The sequence below is a fragment of the Bufo bufo genome, chromosome 6 (genome assembly GCF_905171765.1).
Source record: "Bufo bufo chromosome 6, aBufBuf1.1, whole genome shotgun sequence".
Lineage (NCBI taxonomy): Eukaryota > Metazoa > Chordata > Amphibia > Anura > Bufonidae > Bufo > Bufo bufo.
Window position 1 is genome coordinate 144,609,217 of NC_053394.1, and position 22,503 is coordinate 144,631,719.

Genomic DNA, 22,503 nt, shown 5'->3' on the forward strand with positions numbered 1-22,503 from the left:
ATGTTCATGTTAGTGTGGGCTTTGCAGTTATTTTTTGACTCGCCTTTCTCATCTATATTTATTTTTCATCTGCGGGTAATTTATCATTTTACCATATATTTATCCCGCTGATCTTATACATTATCATTCATGACCAGAGTGTCCCTCCCAGGGTGGCACCGTTTTTTCCTCTCCCTGATCCTTTTTTGTTCCCTGCCCTACTGCATCTTTTGTATGTAATTTGTGATGTCTTTTTATGTCATAATAAAATATTTATAATATTCATCATTTGGCATTTTGAGCTCCATTCTCTCTGTTGTTCTGATGTGTCCTTAAGGGGTTAATTTATGTCGGCCTAAGATCTGGTTGTATTATCTTTAACATAGCGATGACGAATCTCTAAAACCATTGTAAGTCAATGGGGGGGGGGCGGATCCTTATTTTTTTTGTGTGTGTGCGTTATGGGAATGCAATGAAACGGAACGGAGTGCATTCTGGTGCACTCCATTCCCTTCAGTTCATTTTTGTCCCCATTGACAATGAATGGGGACAAAACTAAAGCGTTTTCCTCCCTAGGACGGATCTCAATAGTGAAAAGGGAAAGCGGAGATGTAGCCTAACCTGTGGATGGTGACTTCCCAACTCTTCCCTAATGACTGATCAGAGGGATAACGATTGGGCATTTTGGATTTCAATTGCTTCATCCATTTTTTTCTCAGGAGTTGAGCTGCTACCAGATGTATTTAGCAGTGGATCCCCTTTCTCCCCTCTCACAATTCGCTACGTATGCATACTCGGCTGAGCTGAGCATGCATATATACTGTATGAGAGGATTAGAAGAGATAGCTGTTGGCTGACAGTGTATGCCCAGTTTAACGCATCAGCATTACTTGGAATATTTTTTTAAGATACAAGCACAGTATAATTAAAAACACAGCTTAAAGGAACTGTGCCAACATTAAATGACACATAATTGAGCATGAAAAACTAGTTACTTTAGTAATTTTGATACAAAAATGCTCCAGTTAAGATATTCCCTTTCTTTTATTATAATAGCGGCCCCTGGTGTTTAATCTGTATGGTAATATGCTCATCTACCTACTGAGATGGTCGCACATGCTCAGTTCCATTCTTCCATCAGCCATACCGACTGTTAGAAACTGTGACAGTTACAGGGAGAGAGTTGCAGCGGAAAGGACATGCCCCTTGAGCTGTGATAGGGAGAGAGCTGCAGCAAAAAGGATACAGCCCCTGAGCTGCCAGCCTGAAGAAAATGTTGCAAAGCAATGGGCAGTGCTCTGGATGCACTTGAGGTACAGGGCTGGTTCTAGCTTTGTTAGAAAGAGATTGTCTTGTACTAGATTATGTATGATTTTCACTTTTTACATTAATCACAGGTTAAGCCAATTAAATTCACAAATGGAGCGTATTAACCCCCCTCCCCCAATAAGTGGGCCCAACAAAAGAAAAAAGCGCAATTCAAATTCAACAGATCTTTGAGATCTAGCAAGTGTCCATATTCTGAGGGAGAAAATACACATGATGAACATAACATGTTAGACTAAATAACAGCATACAATGTCAATTAGCTGCTTCTAAAGCTACAAGGATATTGTCATGTATTAAAAGCTTTGGTGGGGCAGTGGCCTCATCTGGAATATGCAGTCAGTTCTGGGCACCAGTTCATTGAAAGGATGCCCTAGAGCTGGAAAAAGTGCAAAGAAGAGCAACTAAACTGATAAGGGGCATGGAGGGTCTTAGTTATGAGGAAAGATTAAAAGAATAACATTTATTTAGTCTTGAGAAGAGACGTCTAAGGGGCAACATGATTAACCGATACAAATATAGGGGGAGATTTATCAAACTGGTATAAAGTACAGCTGGCTTACTTTCCCATACCAACCAATCAGATTCCACCTTTTAGTTTCCAAAGGATTTGTGAAAAATGAAAGGTGGAATCTGATTGGTTGCTATGCACAACTAAGCCAGTTCCACTGTGCACCAGTTTGATAAATCTCCCCCATACTGTATAAATCAGCAGTGCAAAAAATACGGTGAAAAACTGCTCCATGTAAAATCCCCTCAAAAGACAAGGGGGCACTGCTTCCGACTGGAGGTTCAGTCTCCAGAAAGGTCAAGGCTTCTTTACTGTAAGAACTGTAAATCTGTGGAATACATATACATATTGGTTTAAGCTCATACTTTTATATATGTGTATTTAGATATTATGTTTTAATAAAGTGTCTATTGACATTCTTCCCTGTGAGCCGGCCATTTTGGATGCAAATCTCTGGAATAGTCTATCTAAGGATGTGGTCACAGCATGAACAATGGACAGTTTTAAAAATTGTTTCTAAAATTCACATCCCCACCCATCCCTTGGTTGAACTTGATGATCTTATGTCTTTTTTTAACCCTTTTAATTATGTAACTATGTTAAACAATGTAAATTCACTAACAACATTTCTGGTAGCTTTCACCCACCCTACAGTACATACATTATATAGAGTACGCTCTCATACTATGCAGTTATGTAAACTACTTCATCACTCTAATGCTCTTTACCATATTTGATCTCCTCTCTAATCCCTGGCATATATACCATAATATAACATCGTCTCTTTATAGCAGGAAGACAGAAGGTTGGGATCCAGGATTATCCGGATGCATAAAGTACATTTCCAGGACAGAAATGCTATGTTTAAAGAGGCTCTGTCACCAGGATCAACCCTAGTAAACCTGACATACTGGCTGGTAGGGCTCATCATGATGATTAAAACTATAACTTTCTTTTGTCTGTATGATAAATAGCTGCAGAGATATCTATGTTTTTATTCATATGCAAATAAGCAATTGGAGCACCAGGAGGCGGGCTGAATCATCTGAGCATGATAATAGTGGTTTTTTCCCCCCCTAAAAGCTATTACTGGTTTATTCACAGACAGAAAATATGATTATAAAGAAACCAGTAATATTTATTATTATTTAAGTGCATGGCAGATTGATCAACTGTGACTTTTTTTTTAAATCACAAAAATTTTGCAATTTCCACTCCAGTAGGGGAGTGTGACATCTCTTGACATATCTAACAAATTTATCAAACATGCAACATCTTATAAATCTGGTGCAAATTGACTATAACATTCCCCTCATCATAAATCTCCCCTAATATTTTCTATACTGCTTTAAGAAGAAGCTAGGTGAAAGACAGTTAGAATAGAAAACATTCTCTCTGCTGGGTTCAGGGGCCGCTGAGAGTGGCTGAGCTCTCCGAACACCATGTCGGTCTGACATAACCCGGGCATAATTACTAGCAGCAGTAAATATAGTGCATTAATAATCGTCACTAGCCAATCCTTCATATGCTTCAATTACTGCCTTCTCCACTAATGATTATGGCCGCAAATATCACTTATTTAGCGGGAAGCATACCAAGTCGTGATCATGCATAGCCACTGCACATTGTGTGGGGCATAATTATGCGGCATTAAAGGCTTCTCTTCCTGGGCCTTACACTAATGTGTGATAAATGCGTCCGAAGAGTGTGATGACAAAATCATAGTTGTCACTGTAATTCCCTTGCAAAGGTCCTGACTGCCTCTCATAATGTTAGTGGGCACGAAGGCGTACGCCAGAGTCCCCACCATGGTGACCTTGAGCATGTTAGGTATTGGAATCCTGTCACTGTTGTCCCCCCCCCCCTTATGTTTTTTCATTATCTGCGCTTATATTTTACAGCTCATCTGAGGTGAATTTTCATGAACAATTCTGGTTGGTGTTTCGTTGCCTACCTATTGCTGAGGTACCTGTATTCTGCCCTGGTGGTGATTGGTCAGTCAAGGTCCAGTAGGGGGAATTTGGAGTATTTCTACAGGTGGTCAGCGGGTCCGGAACTTGTCCGTCGCTGAGCCCTGAAAGAAGAAGATGCCGTGTGAAGACCCAGTGGATTGCCGGCATAGCAGCAAAAGAGCTTTTAGCTGCGCCGGCATTGCTGGGCAGAAGGTGGAGCGACGGCAGTAGCGCAGCAGCGGCGCTGATGTTTGAAGCAGCAGCGGTGGAAGTCGCAGGAGACTGGACCAGTGGAAGCGGAGTCCTGGGCGGTACAGGGTAGAAGAGCCGAAGTGTTCTGCCAGTGGTGTCGGGGAAGGAGAACGAGAAATGATGCCGGCGGAGCAGTAAAGAAAAAGAACTACTGACTGGCCAGATGGAAGATCTCCTGAAGAAACTCATCGTGCGCACCAAATCAAGAGGAGGAGAGGCATGGCTGTGTTGCTGCTTGGAGGACAGCACGTCGGCTGTAGAGGAAGAGGCGTCACATGACGACGCACAGTGGAGTAACGTCATTGAGGGAGAGAGAGCAACTGCAGTAGGGAGCGCTTCCCATAGCACTGAAGAGCCAAGACGGGTCTCGAAGAGGATAAAGAGGCTGAGAAGATCCCCTTCAGAAGTGGTGAACAGAAGAAGCGGCAGCAGGCGCTCCTCCCCTGGACGGGCTGGATTGCAGTCTGGGGTTTTCAGTAGAGTGCCACAGCCGGCTTCCAGCACAGCCATCGTGGACCCAGTACAAGATTTAGGTGTGGAGACATGTGGGCAGAGTGCTACTTTGCCAACCAACATAGGGAATATAAATAGTAATCTTCTGCTTAGCTTAGCTAAGCTATTCTCTGAATGGGCTACAGCTTTGGTGCCCACACAGGTTAATCAGCCTGCAGCAGTGTGGTGTGATTTACCAGCTGCTGCAGTGGTTGATCGTCAGCAGAGTAAGGCCTCTTTCACACGGGCGTTGTGGGAAAATGTGCGGGTGCATTGCGGGAACACGCACGATTTTTCCGCGCGAGTGCAAAACATTGTAATGCATTTTGCACTTGCGTGAGAACAATTGGCATGTTTGGTACCCAAACCCGAACTTCTTCACAGAAGTTCGGGCTTGGGATTGGTGTTGTGTAGATTGTATTATTTTCTCTTATAACATGGTTATAAGGGAAAATAATAGCATTCTGAATACAGAATGCATTGTAAAATAGCGCTGGAGGGGTTAAAAAAAATAAAAATAATTTAACTCACCTTAGTCCACTTGATCGCGCTGCCAGCATCTCCTTCTGTCTCCTTCTTTGCTGATTGTAGGAACAGGACCTGTGGTGACGTCATTCAGGTCGTCACATGGTCCATCACATGATCCATCACCATGGTAAAAGATCATGTGATGGAGCATGTGATGACCGGAGTGAAGTCACCACAGGTCCTGTTGCTGCACACAGCTAAGATGAAGACAGAAGAGTTGCCGGCTGCGCGAGCTCGTGGATTAAGGTGAGTTAAATTATTATTTATTTATTTTTTAACCCCTCCAGCGCTATTTTACTATGCATTCTGTATTCAGAATGCTATTATTTTCCCTTATAACCATGCTATAAGGGAAAATAATAATGATCGGGTCTCCCATCCCGATCGTCTCCTAGCAACCGTGCGTGAAAATCGCACCGCATCCGCACTTGCTTGCGGATGCTTGCGATTTTCACGCAACCCCATTCACTTCTATGGGGCCTGCGTTGCGTGAAAAACGCAGAATATAGAGCATGCTGTGATTTTCACGCAACGCACAAGTGATGCGTGAAAATCACCGCTCATGTGAACAGCCCCATAGAAATGAATGGGTTGGTATTCAGTGAGGGTGCAATGCGTTCAACTCACGCATCGCATCCGCGCGGAATACTCGCGAGTGTGAAAGGGGCCTAAGGGTACTTTCACACTTGCGTTGTTGGATTCCGGCAGGCAGTTCCGAAAAGTTTAGTGCAAGTGTGAAAGTACCCTAAATTAACAGCAGATAACAGAGTTGGAGTATCTGAAACCTGCCTAAAGGAGTCTATGACCTGTGAAGGTTCTCCTTTGGGGTTTCATTTATTGCAAACTGTGAAAGAAAAGATTTGGAGGAAGGAGTATGTAGATATTTTATCTCTATTTCCTTCCGCCAAAGAGTCATTTGAAAATGAAAAGAAGGTTGATGATAAAGAGGAGGATAGGAAAAGGTTTGCGCCACGGTCTTTTAATAACTGACTGCAGGGCTTTTGCATTCATTCCTCGGTTTTGTGTACAAAACATCTGCTGCTTTGTGTTGGTTTGTTCCAGCATATGCATTCGATTTTAGAGGCATACTGGAATTTTGGTGGCCTTACATGGTTTTTAAATTATAAACCTTCTGCCAGAAGTTTGGCGGTGCACAGCAATATAAATTGGGGATCTAAAGATGTTGGCCTTTGGCTTAGCCTGATGTTGCCACAGCGAATGGGTTTCCAGGCTAAGCCGAGTAATTCATTGGTGTCTGGCGCTAATATTGAAAAAGGAGTTTGTTTTGTAGTAATTGTAGATACCGCCATGAGTGTTCTTTCTGTGCTGGTCCGCACCCTATCTTTCGATGCTTTAAAAAATCAAATCAAACAACCTTGCAAATCCAAAACAGTGGAGATTTTTCTAAAAGCTCAGACGCCAGACGCCAGACGCCAGTGAAATGGGAAAACAATGTTGCCATGGCTAGAATTGTTTCCAGACCGGCTGAATGCGGAAATAATTCATAGCGGATTTTCTTGTGGGTTTTCTGTTCCCAGGTTTACAGGTAAAGGTCGTATAATCTTTGATAATTTGCCAGTTAGACGGCATGTGCAAAAGATTGTTAAAGAATTAAAAGAAGGTAGGATTGCTGGCCCATTTAATGCCCCACCTTTTTCTGATTTTAGGATATCACCTTTAGGGCTCGTATGTGTAAAGCCTGTGCCCGTGTTGTGGACCGCAAATTGCGGTTCGCAATGCACGGGCACCGTCCATGGGGCAGGCGCATGGGGATCCCAGACCCATTCACTTGAATGGGTCCGTGATCCCTCCGTTCCGCAAAAAGATAGAGCAAGTTCTATTTTATTGCGGTGCAGAAGCACGGATCGGAACCCCAGTAGTGCTTCCGTAGTGTTCCGTTCCGTTTTTCCGTTCAGCACCGTTCTACATCTCCGGATTTGTGGACCCATTGAAATTAATGGGTCCGCATCCGTGATGCGGAATGGCCACGGAACGGTGCCCGTGTATTGCGGATCCGCAAGTGCGGTCAGCAATACGGCAACAGGCATCACACGGTCGTGTGAACGAGCCCTTAGGCTTAGTTCCTAAAAAGGATCCTAATGAGTTTAGATTAATACATCACCTATCTTATCCGTTAAAGGAATCACTTAATGATACGTTGGATAAAGAAATGGCATCAGTATCTTATACATCTTTTGATGATGCTGTTGCTTTATTCCATTCTTTTGGGAAAGGGTGTTTTATGGCAAAGACAGATATTAAAAAGGGTGTTTTTTCGCTTATTACCAGTACATCCTGAGGGATTTAATTCTTTGGGTTTGCATTTTAATGGTCAATTTTTCTTTGATAAATGTCTTCCGATGGGATTTTCCTGGTCTTGCCTCTATTTTGAGACTTTTTCTTCTTTTTTGCATTGGGTTGTTACAAAAGAGTTAGGCTTAGCTAGTGTTTTGCATTATTTAGATGACTTTTTGTTTGTTGGTTCTTTGGTTCATTGTTTGCGTTTATTGGAAGGTTTCATGCAGATGTGTCAGTATTTTGGTGTGTCGTTGGCTCAAGAAAAGACTGGCCATGTCAGGAGATTGAGTTTTTAGGCACAATAATTGCCTCAATCAACATGGACTTCAGGTTTCCTATTGAAAAAGTGGAGAAGTCACTTTTAGCAATTAAGAAAATGTGTTCAGCAAAGAAAACTCAGTTGAGAGAGTTACAAAGTTTATTGGGCTTATTGGTGTTTGCATCAAGAATCATACCGGTTGGTCGTTTTTTTTCTAGAAGGTTACAATATACATGGCGACTAAAGGGTTAAAATCTCCACACGCGCATATCAGAATTATAAAAGAAAAATGAGGAATTGGAGGGCACTCTCTTATCTGGTGTTTTATATGGAAAAATACTGTATGTCTAAAAGTATTATATTCAAAAAAGGAACACAAAAAGATCCCATAAAATAGTAAAATCCAAAATCAAATTAAAACCATGTATAAAAAGTTAAAACCAACAGCGTCAATAATCCATCTCTCTGTATCCTTATTATTAAGGCACAAATTCGGCCTGCTATAATGTAGTTGCCGTCGGTTACTCCAGGGTACTCAATAAATTAAATAATAATTTGTAAGGATATAGATAGAATATGGCAGTATTACAATATACAGAATGTGTATGTTAAATCTGATGTTTTGCTGGGTACATATGTAGAATCAAGTATTCTGCTGGGTACATATAGTAACATTTGACACTATTATTCAACGTCATCCATATAGATGACTTCAAATGGTGATTGGTATCAATGTCCAGAACTGGCACATATGAGGTTAATTATTGCAAAAATCCTCACTGTCTCGATTATACTTGTATCTTTATGTGTGTAAACAATATCCTCTTTGGAGTCAGTTTCAGATATATATAAGACCCCTCGCAGATATAGTATTTGTGATCACTGCTCCTTTTACTGAACAGTCATTAGTTATCAACACTTGGTAAGTATTAGAGAGAGATTAGGTAGATGGTTACCTTACCACTACTTGTGTATATCCGGGGAGCTCTGTGTTCGGAGCCTAGATAGACCGAGGTGCCTTTTATGTATGCGCTTGCCTCGCCGTTCTCGGCGTCCCACGTGTTCTCGGGATGCCGGCCCCCTCTACTCTCTGCAGCGCCTATGCAGAGAGTTCGGCAAACCCAGCCGAACTGCCGTCTGTCAGTCACAGCGAAGGGGCAGGGAAGGAGGCGTGGTTATCTTGACTTGAAGCAAGGAGGCCGCTGCCCCCTTGACTTCAAGCATGACTAGAAAAGCGCGCCGGCAGGGTATAAAAGAAAGTTTTTTGAGCTTTAGCCACATCGGCCTTCAGGAAGAAAATTATCATCGGAAACAAGCTGCTGGCTACTGTCAGGTACTGCTGACGGCTTGGGATGGTTTTTGGAGGTGATAGGTTCCCTTTAAATATATTCCAAGTAAGGACAATGATATAGCTGATTCTCTTTCCTGGTCACAGTGGGAAAGATTCTTTTCTCTAGTGCCACAAGCGGAGAGAGTGGGAATTCCATGTTTGGAACAGGTTTGGAATCTTATCTGGGTTTGATCAACATGTTCATTCGGAAGTCTTTAGCTCCTCGAACGTGGGATGGATATTTACTGGCATGGAAGAGGTGGTATCCATTTTGTCCTGTCAGGAATGTATCTTGTTTTCTTTTTGATTTAAATTTATTTTTTCAATTTTTAGGTTCTTTGTTAGAAGAAGGGTTGGACCAGGGATGCTCAACCCGGGGCCCTCCAGCTGTTAAAAAAACTGCAATTCCCAGCATGCCCTAATAGCTGTAGGCTGTCCAAGCATACTGGGGGTTGTAGTTTTATAACATCTGGAGGGCTACAGGTTGGGCATCCCTGGGTTGGGCTATTCGGCCTTCCATAAAGTTGTTTTAGGTGTTTCCTTCTTTTTCAAATTGGCAGGTTATCAGTCTTTTTCTAATCAATTTGTGGTGAAGCAGTTTCTCAAAGGTGTTAGGAGGTCTCTTAGGCGGGCTGATGTGAGACGGCCAATTACATTTGATTTGTTGGGTAGAATAGTGTCAGTACTAAAGTTTTGCACTTTTTGGGTTAATGAGGAGATTTTATTTAAAGCAGCATTTTTAATAGCATTTTTTGGAGCATTTCGGATAGGGGAGTCAGTAGCAGCTAACAAGCGAACATTGGCACCGTTGAGGTTTGAGGATGTTAAATTGAACAGTAATGTGGTATTGTTTTTTATTAGAAAATCAAAACCGTATCAATTGGCGAAAGGGTCGTGGATTAAGTTAGAGGCATTAGCAGGCTCTCCTTTGTGTCCAGTTAGGACAGTGAAGGAATTTTTTTAAAGTTAGACCTAATTCATGAAGATGGTTCAGAAGTATCAGTTTACCAATTCAATGCAATATTGAAGAAATGTTTATTATCTTTGAATTTGTGTACTGAACAATATTTGTCTCATTCTTTTCGCATTGGAGCAGCCACAGTGGCTGCCAATTTGGGATTGAATTATGCAGTAATTTAAAAAATTGGACGTCGGGAATCTAATAGATATAAATTATGTGTTCGGCCTAATTTAATATTGTGATTAAAATTGATTTCTTTTAGGCTCAAAGCAATTGATCCTTTGGATTCTGGGTCATTATTTCGTCTTTTGGGCTGAAAGAAGGGCTGCTGAACGAAATTATGCACAAAAAACGTGTATCGGTTTGTTATTTGTTTCAGTATATTGGTTGGGTTTTAGGGGTTTAGGATGGAAGCAAATCATTCCAATCTTGAGAGGTGAGCTACAATCATTACCCCATGCTGGGTGTTTAGATTATCCATCCTGGGGGGAATGATTTAGGTAAAATAAGAACCTTAGATTTGTTGAATCAAATGAAGATAGACTTGAGTTATATACGGTCACATAAATTTTTGACCTACGGTTACATAAATTTTTTCAGAAATCATCCCACGCTTTATTTGGAAAGGTGACCAGTTTAGTTTTATTAATAGGATTAGAAAAAGAGTTAATAGAAGTTTGGAAAAATACCTCCCAAGTTTGAATGGTTGAAGTTTTAGCCATACGGAGTTGGAGGGTTTAATTTTAGGCCTTTAAGCGTCCTGCACACGAACGTAGGCGCCCGTTGCCGTATTGCGGACCGCATTTGCGGATCCACAATACACGGGTGCCGTTCACTTCAATGGGCCCGCAAATCCGGAGATGCGGAATGGTGCGGGAGTGCTTCCGTGGGGTTTCGTCCCGTACTTTCGTTCCGCAAAAAGATAGAACATGTTCTATCTTTTTGCGGAACGGCCCGATCGCGGGCCCATTAAAGTGAATGCGTCTGCGATCCGCTGTGGCTGCCACACGGATGGTGTTCGTGCATTGTGGCCCACATTTTGCAGGCCGCAGAACGACCACGGGCGCAAGAGGCCTTATCGGGATGATTTGGTTCATTTGTCCGATATAGGCTTAGACATTTTTAATACTGGTTTACAAGATATGATAGACAAGGCTGCGGTTTTTAGGGGGGGACATGCGGGTTAATACTGGCTTGTCTGGTGGGTTAGTCACCCAGCTTTGCCGGGAACACAGTTGTGGAATTACTGATTGTTTAATGGTTGTTTATTAATTTATTATTAATTATTTATTTATGGTTATATGATTGTAATGTTAATTAACCCTTAATAAAGGGCTGCGGCCCTTTTCACCATAGTTCAGTTTAGTGTCATTATTTTATTGTAAGAATTATGATTAAGGTTATTGCTCACGTGGCACCATGTAAATTATACATTTTTTTGTGAAATTATCATTATAAAGAATAAGGGCACCTTAACATGTCCAGGATTTGATTATGGCATGCTGCAAACTTTAAAATATGCAGGAAGGTCAATATTTGTTGCATGTCAACGGGGTATCCCATTCCATTTCAGTGGATGCCAAATGTGAGCAGATTTGATGAGGATTTATGAGCTGAACCTAAATTTCTGGAGCATTTGAGAATTTATGTACAGAAACTACACCTAAAGGGCATCTGTCAGCAGATTTGTACCTATGAAGCTGGTTTACCTGTTGCACGTGCGCTTGGCAGCTGAAGGCATCTGTGTTGGTCCCATGTTCATATGTGACTGCATTGCTGAGGAAATTAAGTTTTAGTATATGCAAATGAGCCTCTTGGAGCAATTGGGGCAGTGCAGTTACACCTAGAGGCTCTGCTCTCTTTGCAACTGCCATTTTTTAGCAGTTTTTTCCTCTGTGCATGCTGAGTATCTAGTTGTCAGTACAGGATATGGCATAAATGTTCAGTAGGTGAAGTCCTCACCTCTCATACCCTCACCAATCTTGAGAACAGGGGTCCCCCAACGCCTCAATCTTACAGCAGCTGTGAATGGAGAGATCTCCTGCATCAGCGGCCTCTCCCTTAACTTGTACTGGAGTTCTGAAAATGTCTGAGTAAGCTTGCTCGACTATTTTCTGAAATCTCAGAGACGTGAATGAAGAGAGTCACACATGCATGGTAATCTCTTTATTCACAGAAGTAGCAAGACACAGTCACAGAGGTGGGACGCAAACTTATCGGACATTTATGACATATCCTGTGGATTTGCCATACATCTCTAGATGAGAATAAATCTTTAAACTACTATAATGCTGCCCCCTATGTACAGCAATACAACTTCTATAATATTGCCTGCTATGTACATTATACATATACTATGTATATTACTGCTCTTCAGTGCAAGAAAATTACTAATATAATGATGCCCCTTAAGTACAAGAATATTACTACTACTGTTTGCTGTGTGCAAGAATATAAATACTACAATACTGCCCACTATATACAAGAATACAACTACTATAATGCTGTTCCCATATGTACAAGAATATAACTAATATAATACTGCCTCCTACAAGCAAGAAAATTAATACTATAATGCTGCACCTATGTACAAGAATATAACTACTATAATACTGCTTCCTATGTTCAAGAATATAATTACTATAATACTGCTCCTATGAACATGCATATTACTATAATACTGTCTTCAATGTACAAGAATATAACTACTATAATACTGTCTTCTATGTACAAGAACATACAGGGTCTATTTTAGACAAAATGTGACCCTGGGCAAAATCAAAAGTGGGGCCCCAAATTTTGTAAAAGGGTACTAATAACACAGTTACATCCGGCCCTCCCTCACAGATTTACATCACATAAAGCTCCTCATACAGATCTTCACCCTCATGGCCCCAGATAACGCCACATGCCCCCTCCCCTCACAGGAATAAGTTCTGCTCCATCACAAAATGCAATGGAGCGGGTGGTCATACAATACGTACCCCAGGACTGCACTGCACACCTATAGTCTCTTCCTCACCTGGCTGCCTGCAGGCATACACAATCCCTCTCTCCCAAAGTACCTCCACAAGCTCCAGTGTCTGTGCAGAAAAAAAGCTCTGTCCTATATACATTTGGTCATGTGACCATTAACCCCTCTCCGACATCTGCCGTAAATGTACGGGTTTTTAAGATGGTGCCCGATCTGCAGTAATGCATCTGAGCGAGGGCTTCCTGTTCAGGCGTGTTTTCCCCCGGCGGAGATCGGGGAACAGCACCCTGTTCTAGAAATGAGCCACAGCCTGTACTAGGCTTCCAGGCTCATATTTAGTATATCCAAGTTGTAGCCTCTTATATAAGTTGCAATATGATGATTGTAAGTCGTGGTGTACGTGTGGGCCCTAACAAAAAGTAAAAAAAAAAATACTCTAATCACCCCCCTTTCCACAAAATAAAAATCAACAAAAAAATAATATCATGGGCATCGCTGCATGCAAAAACGCCCATACTAATAAAAAAATAAAAAAAATGTTAGCCCATATGGTGAATGGCATAACAGAAAAAAAATAAAAAGGACGATATGACGTTTTTTCATCATTTTATCTCCCAAGAAAATTGAATAAAAAGCAATCAAGTCATACTCGCCCCAAAATGGTATTGTCAATAACGGCAAATCATCCCACAAAAAATGAGCCCCAACACATCTCCATAGACATAACTATAAAAAAGTTATGGGGGTCAGAATATAGCGATGAAAAGAAAAAAAAACAATTTCCAACGTGAGTCTGGACATTTACAGTCAGGTCCATAAATATTGGGACATCGACACAATTGTAACATTTTTGGCTCTATACACCACCACAATGGGTTTGAAATGAAACTAACAAGATGTGCTTTAACTGCAGACCGTCAGCTTTAATTTCAGGGTATTTACATCCAAATCAGGTGAACGGTGTAGGAATTACAACAGTTTGCATATGTGCCTCCCACTTGTTAAGGAACCAAAAGTAATGGGACATTTGGCATCTCAGCTATTCCATGGCCAGGTGTGTGTTATTCCCTCATTATCCCAATTACAATGAGCAGATAAAAGGTCCAGAGTTCATTTCAAGTGTGCTATTTGCATTTGGAATCAACTCTCAAGATGAGATCCAAAGAGCTGTCACTATCAGTGAAGCAAGCCATCATTAGGCTGAAAAAACAAAACAAACCCATCAGAGAGATAACAAAAACATTAGGCGTGGCCAAAACAGTTTGGAACATTCTTAAAAAGAATATCAACTTGTACCAGAGTGATGGGAAGAGAAGAGTATGGAGAAGGAAAGGAACTGCTAATGATCCTAAGCATACCACCTCATCAGTGAAGCATGGTGGTGGTAGTGTCATGGCGTGGGCATGTATGGCTGCCAATGGAACTGGTTCTCTTGTATTTATTGATGATGTGACTGCTGACAGAAGCAGCAGGATGAACTCTGAAGTGTTTCGGGCAATTTTATCTGCTCATATTCATCCAAATGCTTCAGAACTCATTGGACGGTGCTTCACAGTGCAGATGGACAATGACCCAAAGCATACTGCAAAAGCAACCAAAGAGTTTTTTAAGGGAAAGAAGTGGAATGTTATGCAATGGCCAAGTCAATCACCTGACCTGAATCCGATTGAGCATGCATTTCACTTGCTGAAGACAAAACTGAAGGGAAAATGCCCCAAGAACAAGCAGGAACTGAAGACAGTTACAGTAGAGGCCTGGCAGAGCATCACCAGGGATGAAACCCAGCATCTGGGGTTGTCTATGCGTTCCAGACTTCAGGCTGTAATTGACTGCAAAGGATTTGCAACCAAGTATTAAAAAGTGAAAGTTTGATTTATGATTATTATTCTGTCCCATTACTTTTGGTCCCTTAACAAGTGGGAGGCACATATGCAAACTGTTGTAATTCCTACATCGTTCACCTGATTTGGATGTAAATATCCTCAAATCAAAGCTGACAGTCTGCAGTTAAAGCACATCTTGTTTGTTTCATTTCAAATCCATTGTGGTGGTGTATAGAGCCAAAAATGTTAGAATTGTGTCGATGTCCCAATATTTATGGACCTGACTGTATAGCACTGACTGAGGTGGGACTTGCTGCAGTGAGCGGGCCTACAGAGGTCCAGTGCGGAGGTGCTGTTAGGGTTGCCACCTTTTCCAACCAAAAATACCAGCCAAGTTTACACAAGCTAAAAAGGTTGGCGTGGATTAATATTGTTGTTATTTGATCATATTTTACGTTTTGGACCTTTTTTTTTCAATAAAATCAAACTTTTCACTGTTGGGGACGCCCTGTGTGATAAAGTTTTATTTAGCCGCTATTTTTAAAATGTTTCTGCCAGGATTATAACTCACAACCATCTCCATTAAAGGCAAAAACCTTAACCACTGATCTATAGAGCTCCATGTTAAACTGCTTAAAATATCTTATGGTTAAAAACCTCAGTAGTAGTTTTCCATGTATTATGCATTCATATATACCAGAAGTATCATTTTATATTTTTTTTATTAATTACATATTTTGTGCCATACATTTCTTTACAATTTATAAAAAAATATAAAATGATACTTCTGCTGTATATGAATACATAATACATAATAAACTACTATGAGGTTTTTCTGCAGCAGTTTAACATTGAGCATAAAGCTCAGTGGTTAAGGTTCTTGCCTATAATGGAGATGGTTGTGAGTTTGAATCATTTCAGAAATAGAGGCAAAATAAGTCTTAAAGGGGTTGTCCGGGTTCAGAGCTAAACCTGGACATACCCAGAATTTCACCCAGGCAGCCTCCCCATGACATGAGCATCGGAGCAGTTCATGCTCCCCTTTGCCCTGCGCTGAATCGCGCAGGTCAAAAGCATTTTGTGGAGTTCCGGTGACGTACCGAGCTCTCCTTCGGGCTGCCAGGCGGAGGCTTCCGCCCAGCAGTGAGCCCGGTAACGTCACTGGCACTGATGGGCGGTCTTTCTCCTCTTGATGCGTCCACCTGGCCTTCTCCTCTTTAAATTACCTAAACAGGTTTGACCACAGCTTTACTTACTTATAGGTTAATTATTGTAAATATAAGAACCTTGAAACATCACCTTAGACTTTTATGGACCTCTGATGAAGCTAGTTGGTTACTAGCGATACGCGTGAGGATTTTTCCTGCTTGTCTCACTGAAGGGTTGCTCATTTTTCTCCTTGTGTTACCACTGTGCTATCTGATAAGTATACCATTTTGGTTCTATGGATCATTTTCTCTTACTCTAGCACTGCATAACTTATGGTATCCTTGGATGATGTTTGTCTTATGTTTATTAATTTCTCCCTTCAGTGGGATGTTGTTTCATATGTCCATGGTTTTAATCTTTGTGTCTTTAATAAATTACTATTGATTTTTGGAGGTGTGGCTGAGTTTGGTATTTCTTTTCTTTAGTTTAGCTGATGGGCGGTCTTTATCGCTGCCCTAGCCTGTAAAACGGCTAGGGCAGCGCTAAAGCCCGCCCATCAGAGTCAGTGACGTCACCAAACACACTGCCAGGTGGAAGCCTCTGCCTGGCAGCCCAAAGGAGAGCCCGAACTGCTCCAATGCTCATGTCAGGGGGGGCTGCCTGGGTGAAATTATTGGCGTGTACTGGTTCAGCTCTGATCCCGGACAACCCCTTTGAATACACAGGGTGTCCCAAGGAAACTCACAATGCTTGCGGATATACCCTTCATGTTCATAGCACTGACTCCATATATGGACACAGCCATATAGGAGTTAGAGCAGGGACTCTCAAGCCATGTATGGAGTCAGAGCAGATACCCCTAAGCTGGGAACAAGTCCCAAGATGTTCAGCATGGCTACTTACAGGATCACGGCCCTGGGAAATTGCCCAGTTCGCCCCCCCTAACGCCAGCCCTAAGAACATAACTAGTATAATACTGCCTCATATGTACAACTACTATAGTAATGTCCACTATGTACAAGAATATAACTATTATGATATTCCCCTATATAAAACAATATAATTGCTAGAACACTATCCTCTACTATAATACTACCCTTATGTATAAAAATACATATACCATAATACTGCTCCCAATAGGAATATAACTAATATAATACTAGCCCCTTTGTACAAGAACATAACCGCTATAATCCACCTTCTATATAAAATAATATAACTAATGATACTTCCTCCTATGTACAGGAATCTAGCTACTATAAAACTGCCCTTATACTCAACAATACAAACTACTATAGAAATTATACAGTATATACTGGGGGCACAATGGGGTGCGAATATATACAGTACAGACCAAAAGTTTGAACACACCTTCTCATTCAAAGAGTTTTCTTTGTTTTCATGACTATGAAAATTGTAGATTCACACTGAAGGCATCAAAACTATGAATTAACACATGTGGAATTATATACATAACAAACAAGTGTGAAACAACTGAAAATATGTCATATTCTAGGTTCTTCAAAGTAGCCACCTTTTGCTTTGATTACTGCTTTGCACACTCTTGGCATTCTCTTGATGAGCTTCAAGAGGTAGTCCCCTGAAATGTTTTTCACTTCACAGGTGTGCCCTGACAGGTTTAATAAGTGGGATTTCTTGCCTTATAAATGGGGTTGGGACCATCAGTTGCGTTGAGGAGAAGTCAGGTGGATACACAGCTGATAGTCCTACTGAATAGACTGTTAGAATTTGTATTATGGCAAGAAAAAAGCAGCTAAGTAAAGAAAAACGAGTGGCCATCATTACTTTAAGAAATGAAGGTCAGTCAGTCAGCCGAAAAATTGGGAAAACTTTGAAAGTAAGGGCTATTTGACCATGAAGGAGAGTGATGGGGTTCTGCGCCAGATGACCTGGCCTCCAGTCACCGGACCTGAACCCAATCGAGATGGTTTGGGGTGAGCTGGACCGCAGAGTGAAGGCAAAAGGGCCAACAAGTGCTAAGCATCTCTGGGAACTCCTTCAAGACTGTTGGAAGACCATTTCAGGGGACTACCTCTTGAAGCTCATCAAGAAAATGCCAAGAGTGTGCAAAGCAATAATCAAAGCAAAAGGTGGCTACTTTGAAGAACCTAGAATATGACATATTTTCAGTTGTTTCACACTTGTTTGTTATGTATATAATTCCACATGTGTTATTTCATAGTTTTGATGCCTTCATAGTCATGAAAATAAAGAAAACTCTTTGAATGAGAATGTGTGTCCAAACTTTTGGTCTGTACTGTATACTGGGGGGCATTATTTATACTAGGGGCACTATGGGGAGCAAATATATATATATATACTGGCAGTACTAACAGGGGCATTATTTATACTGGGGGTCACTAAGGGGTATTATTTATAATGAGGGGCACTATAGGGGTATTATTTTTACTGGGGGCACCATGGGGTCCATTTTATGTCCCCATGGGACATCAACTACCATAATACTGACCATTATGTGCAAGGCTATAACTGCTATAATATTGCCTCCTATGTCCAAGAATATACTTACTATAACCTAAATACAAGAATATAACTACTCTAATACTGCCATTAAGTGCAATAATATGCTATACTATTTCCCAGTGTGCAAACAAACATGGACCTGTTGTCTCTGCTTCATCCATATCTACCTTATGGTAACATCTGAAGTACGCAGCTCGCTCGTCTGAAAACTTCTCCAGCCGCTTTGGACCTTTACTGGAAGCTTTCTTGAATACTAACCAACACCTCTGATAAATCTGCAGGCAGAAAAGCAGAAAACGGTCACAGACTGAATGTCTCGCGTAAACATTTCAGAATCAGAAAAATATAGAAACTATAGAATTAGTACAAGCACTGAGAATGATGTCCAACGAGATGATGTTGTCACCACCAGTACCTACACAACAGAAACTTAGAGACAATTAAATCATACAAAACAATGGTACTGTGCAGTTTTGTATATACACAGTGTCAGCAGTTTTATTGTAGTGATGTTGTGTTCTCAGATGGCGCCTTGGTAAATCAAGTGTGAGCCACCCGTTGGCTGCTCATGTGTTTTTTTCTTTTGTCTCAGACCTTAATACTGCACCATGGTACATTCTCTATGGGTTCTCATCTCCCTAATGGGGGAGATTTTCACTAGCTGCTCTGGAAAATCTCCATTAGACTATAATGGACGCTGATGAACGTTCCACATTCTGCATTGACGTAACTGTCACTTTAAATGTTGGTCGAATTCCAGGACGTAGCAATTTCTGCATTAAACTCATTATGATCCATGTGTAATTCAGTTGAATTAATGAACTGCTGTGTCCGAGCTGTGGGGGATATCGAACCGTATACGGGTCATGTAACCTTTAATGCTCCAAGTGGATTACACCGCGAGTGAGAATCAATAATAGCGACCCGGGATATCGGAGGCGACTGCGCGTCCGCTGCATCCTTGGCTCTGGGTCTCTTGGTGCACACTTTACCACGCAGGATTATGTCTCAATAAAATGATTCGCTCTGGTCTTCTGTCTTACAGGAATGTCATCAATCGAGTTGAGGGCGAAGGATGCGAAAACTACACCAGGGCCACAAACCAAATGGTGATGACATCACACAGTGAGATATGTGATAGAATAATACATTTAGACATGTAATAATTACAGAAATATATAAAGACAGCTCTGGATGTGACGAATATAAGATATGGCGTGTGAATGCAGCTTTGCATGTGACTGGAGTATAAAGCTTGTCATAGGGGTAAGAAAAAGAGATTGTGACTGTGAATGCATGCAGTTTTGGGTGTGGCTGTTTAAGGCTAATTTCACACTTGCGTTGTTGTTTTCCGGTATTCAGATCCAGCAGAGGATCCCAATACCGGAAAAAAAAACTTTTCCATTTAGTCCCCATGCATTCTGAATGGAAAGAGATCCGTTCAGGATGCATCAGGATGTCTTTCGTTCCGTCAGCATTTCGTTTTGTGACCAGACACAGGGAAAAAATTGATCCGGCACTGAAAACGTAATGTAAGTTAATGGTGATGGATCCGTTTTTTTCCATTTTCATTTCACACATCCACATCCTAACGGAACGGATGCATCCTGATGTGCAAAATCAAAATGGATCTGTTTATTTCTGGTATTGGGATCCTCTGCCGGATCTCAATACCGGAATTAACAACGCAAGTGTGAAAGTAGCCTAAGACATAGACTTTGAATGCAGGTCTTGATGTGGCTAACATACAAGCAAGGGCTCATACACACGGCCGTTGATCGGGCGTTCCGAACATTGGGGAACGCAATTTTCAAGTGAATTGATCTGCATCTGTGATGTGGTGGGCACACGGCCAGTGCCCACATATTGTGGACTGCAATTCGGGCACGGCCGGGCAACAGCTGTGTGCATGAGCCCTTAGGCCAAGTTCACACCAGTTATTTGGTCAGTTATTTCCATCAGTTAGGCCCCCTGCACACGAACGTGTGCGCCCCGTGGTCGTGCTGCGGCCCGCAAAATGCGGCCCACGGCCCGCAAAGTCCGTGGGACAGCCACAGCGGATCGCTGACCCATTCACTTGAATGGGTCCGCGAACCGGCCGTTCCGCAAAAAGATAGGACATGTTCTATCTTTTTGCGGAACGGAAGTACAGGACGAAGCCCCACGGAAGCACTCCGTAGTGCTTCCGTAGGGTTCCGTTCCGTGCTTCTGTTCCGTAACATTCTGCATCTCTGGATTTGCGAACCCATTCAAGTGAATGGGTTCGCATCCGTGATGCGGAATGCCAACGGAACGGCACCTGTGTGCAGGGGGCCTTATTGGGAACCAAAACCAGGTTCGGGTCAAAAACACAGAACAGGTGCAGATTTTTCCATTACACCTTACCTCTGAGTAGGCTTCACTACTGGTTTTGGCTCACAGTAAGGCCTCATGCACACGACCGTATTTTGTTTCCGTGTCCGATCCGTTATTTTTTGCGGATAGGATGCGGACCCATTCATTTCAATGGGACCGCAAAAAACGCGGACAGCACACCGTTGCTCCGTTCCGTTGCTCCGCAAAAAAAATAGTGCATGTCCTATTTTTTTCTAGTTTGCGGACAAGGATAGGCATTATTACAATGGATCCGCAAAAAGAAACGGATACGCAAAAAAAAAACGGATGCCATACGGAAATAACTGACCAAATAGCTGAAGTGTGAATTGTCTTTCGCATGTTTAGATAAGTAGAAAATAACTAGCTGCCCACTGTCCCCTGACTAAGGGTCTATTCACACGTCCGTTTTTTCTTTCCTGATCTGTTCAGTTTTTTGCTGAACAGATCTGGACCAGATCTGGACCCATTCATTTTCAATGGGTCCTGAAAAAAATCAGACATTGAGCTGTCCGTTTTTTTCCAGGACCCATTGAAAATGAATGGGTCCAGATCTGGTCCAGATCTGTTCAGCAAAAAACGGAACAGATCAGGAAAGAAAAAACGGACGTGTGAATAGACCCTTAACACGCATAATAAACCAAGTGAGCGTCTTCATCACAGGAGGAGTTTGACAAATACCTTGTAAAAGTATTTATCCCCTCAAAATTTTTCCTGTTCTGTTGCATTAAAACCTGGAAATAAAATGAATTTCATATACATTTTATATAATGGAAACTGACAAAATACACTCATTGACAAAATAATAGGGAAATAAAGAGTTGTTGGAATTGAATTAATCTTTCTATGTGCGATTGTAATGATGATATATGTAAGTAGTTACAAAATTAAGGTGGGTTCACACTAGCGTTAGGGATTACGTTATGGCTTTCCGTTATAACAGAGTTATAACGGAAAATAATGGAATACCCAGACAGAATGCAAAATGGAAGCCTTTAAAAGGCAATCCGTTTGCTTTCTGTCCTAATAGAAGTCTATGGGAAAGCATAACGGATCCGTCTGGGTCCCTGTCGACAGGACTTTGTTTTCCGTCTTGCATAACGGGACCCAGAGGATGCGTTTTGATTCCTATAGACTTCTACTAGGACGGAAAGCAAACGAAAGGCTTCCGTTTTGCATTCCGTCATAATACAAGAATATGGGCAGAAGAACGGATCCGTCCTTCCGTCTTATGGATTCCGTTATTTTCCGTTATAACCATGTTATAACGGAAAGCTATAATGGAATCCCTAACGTTAGTGTGAACCCATCCTTACAGAGAAATGATAAAATTATTGGGTTAAACTGCACAATTGAACGGAGTCTCTAGACCCTGTTGGGCCACCTCTAGACTGGATACAGATGAGATATGGTTGGGTATGGAGGCTGTGGGAGGCAGTGATGTTATTTACATGGGACTGTATGTCAGAGGGGGCTGTGGGAGGCAGTGATGTTATTTACATGGGACTGTATGTTGAAGGTGGCTGGTGGGAGAAAATTATGTTATTTACATGGGACTGAATGTTGAGGGGTGATGTTTACATGGGATTGCATGTTGGAGGCGGCTGGGGAGGGGGTGATATTATTTACTTGGGACTGTATGTTGAAGGTGGCTGGGGAGGAGGTGTTATTTACATGGGACTGTATTTTGGAGGGGGCTGTAAATAGAGGGATGTTATTTACATGGGACTGTATATTGGAGGGGGCTGGAGAGATGGTGTGATGTTATTTACATTGGGGGGACTGCAAATC

The 22,503-nt window shown here is 41.7% G+C and overlaps 1 protein-coding gene across 1 annotated transcript in view; it reads right to left on the reverse strand.

The window, feature by feature from the left end:
• Positions 1-22,503, reverse strand: part of DOK5 (docking protein 5) — a 52,837-nt gene that overhangs the window by 22,118 nt on the left and 8,216 nt on the right. Inside the window, exons 3-4 of the mRNA XM_040438362.1 lie at positions 18,707-18,754; positions 18,507-18,614 (exon numbers count right to left, since the gene is read on the reverse strand). Coding sequence (XP_040294296.1) covers positions 18,507-18,614; positions 18,707-18,754 — 156 coding nt within the window. The remainder of the gene's footprint in view (positions 1-18,506; positions 18,615-18,706; positions 18,755-22,503) is intronic.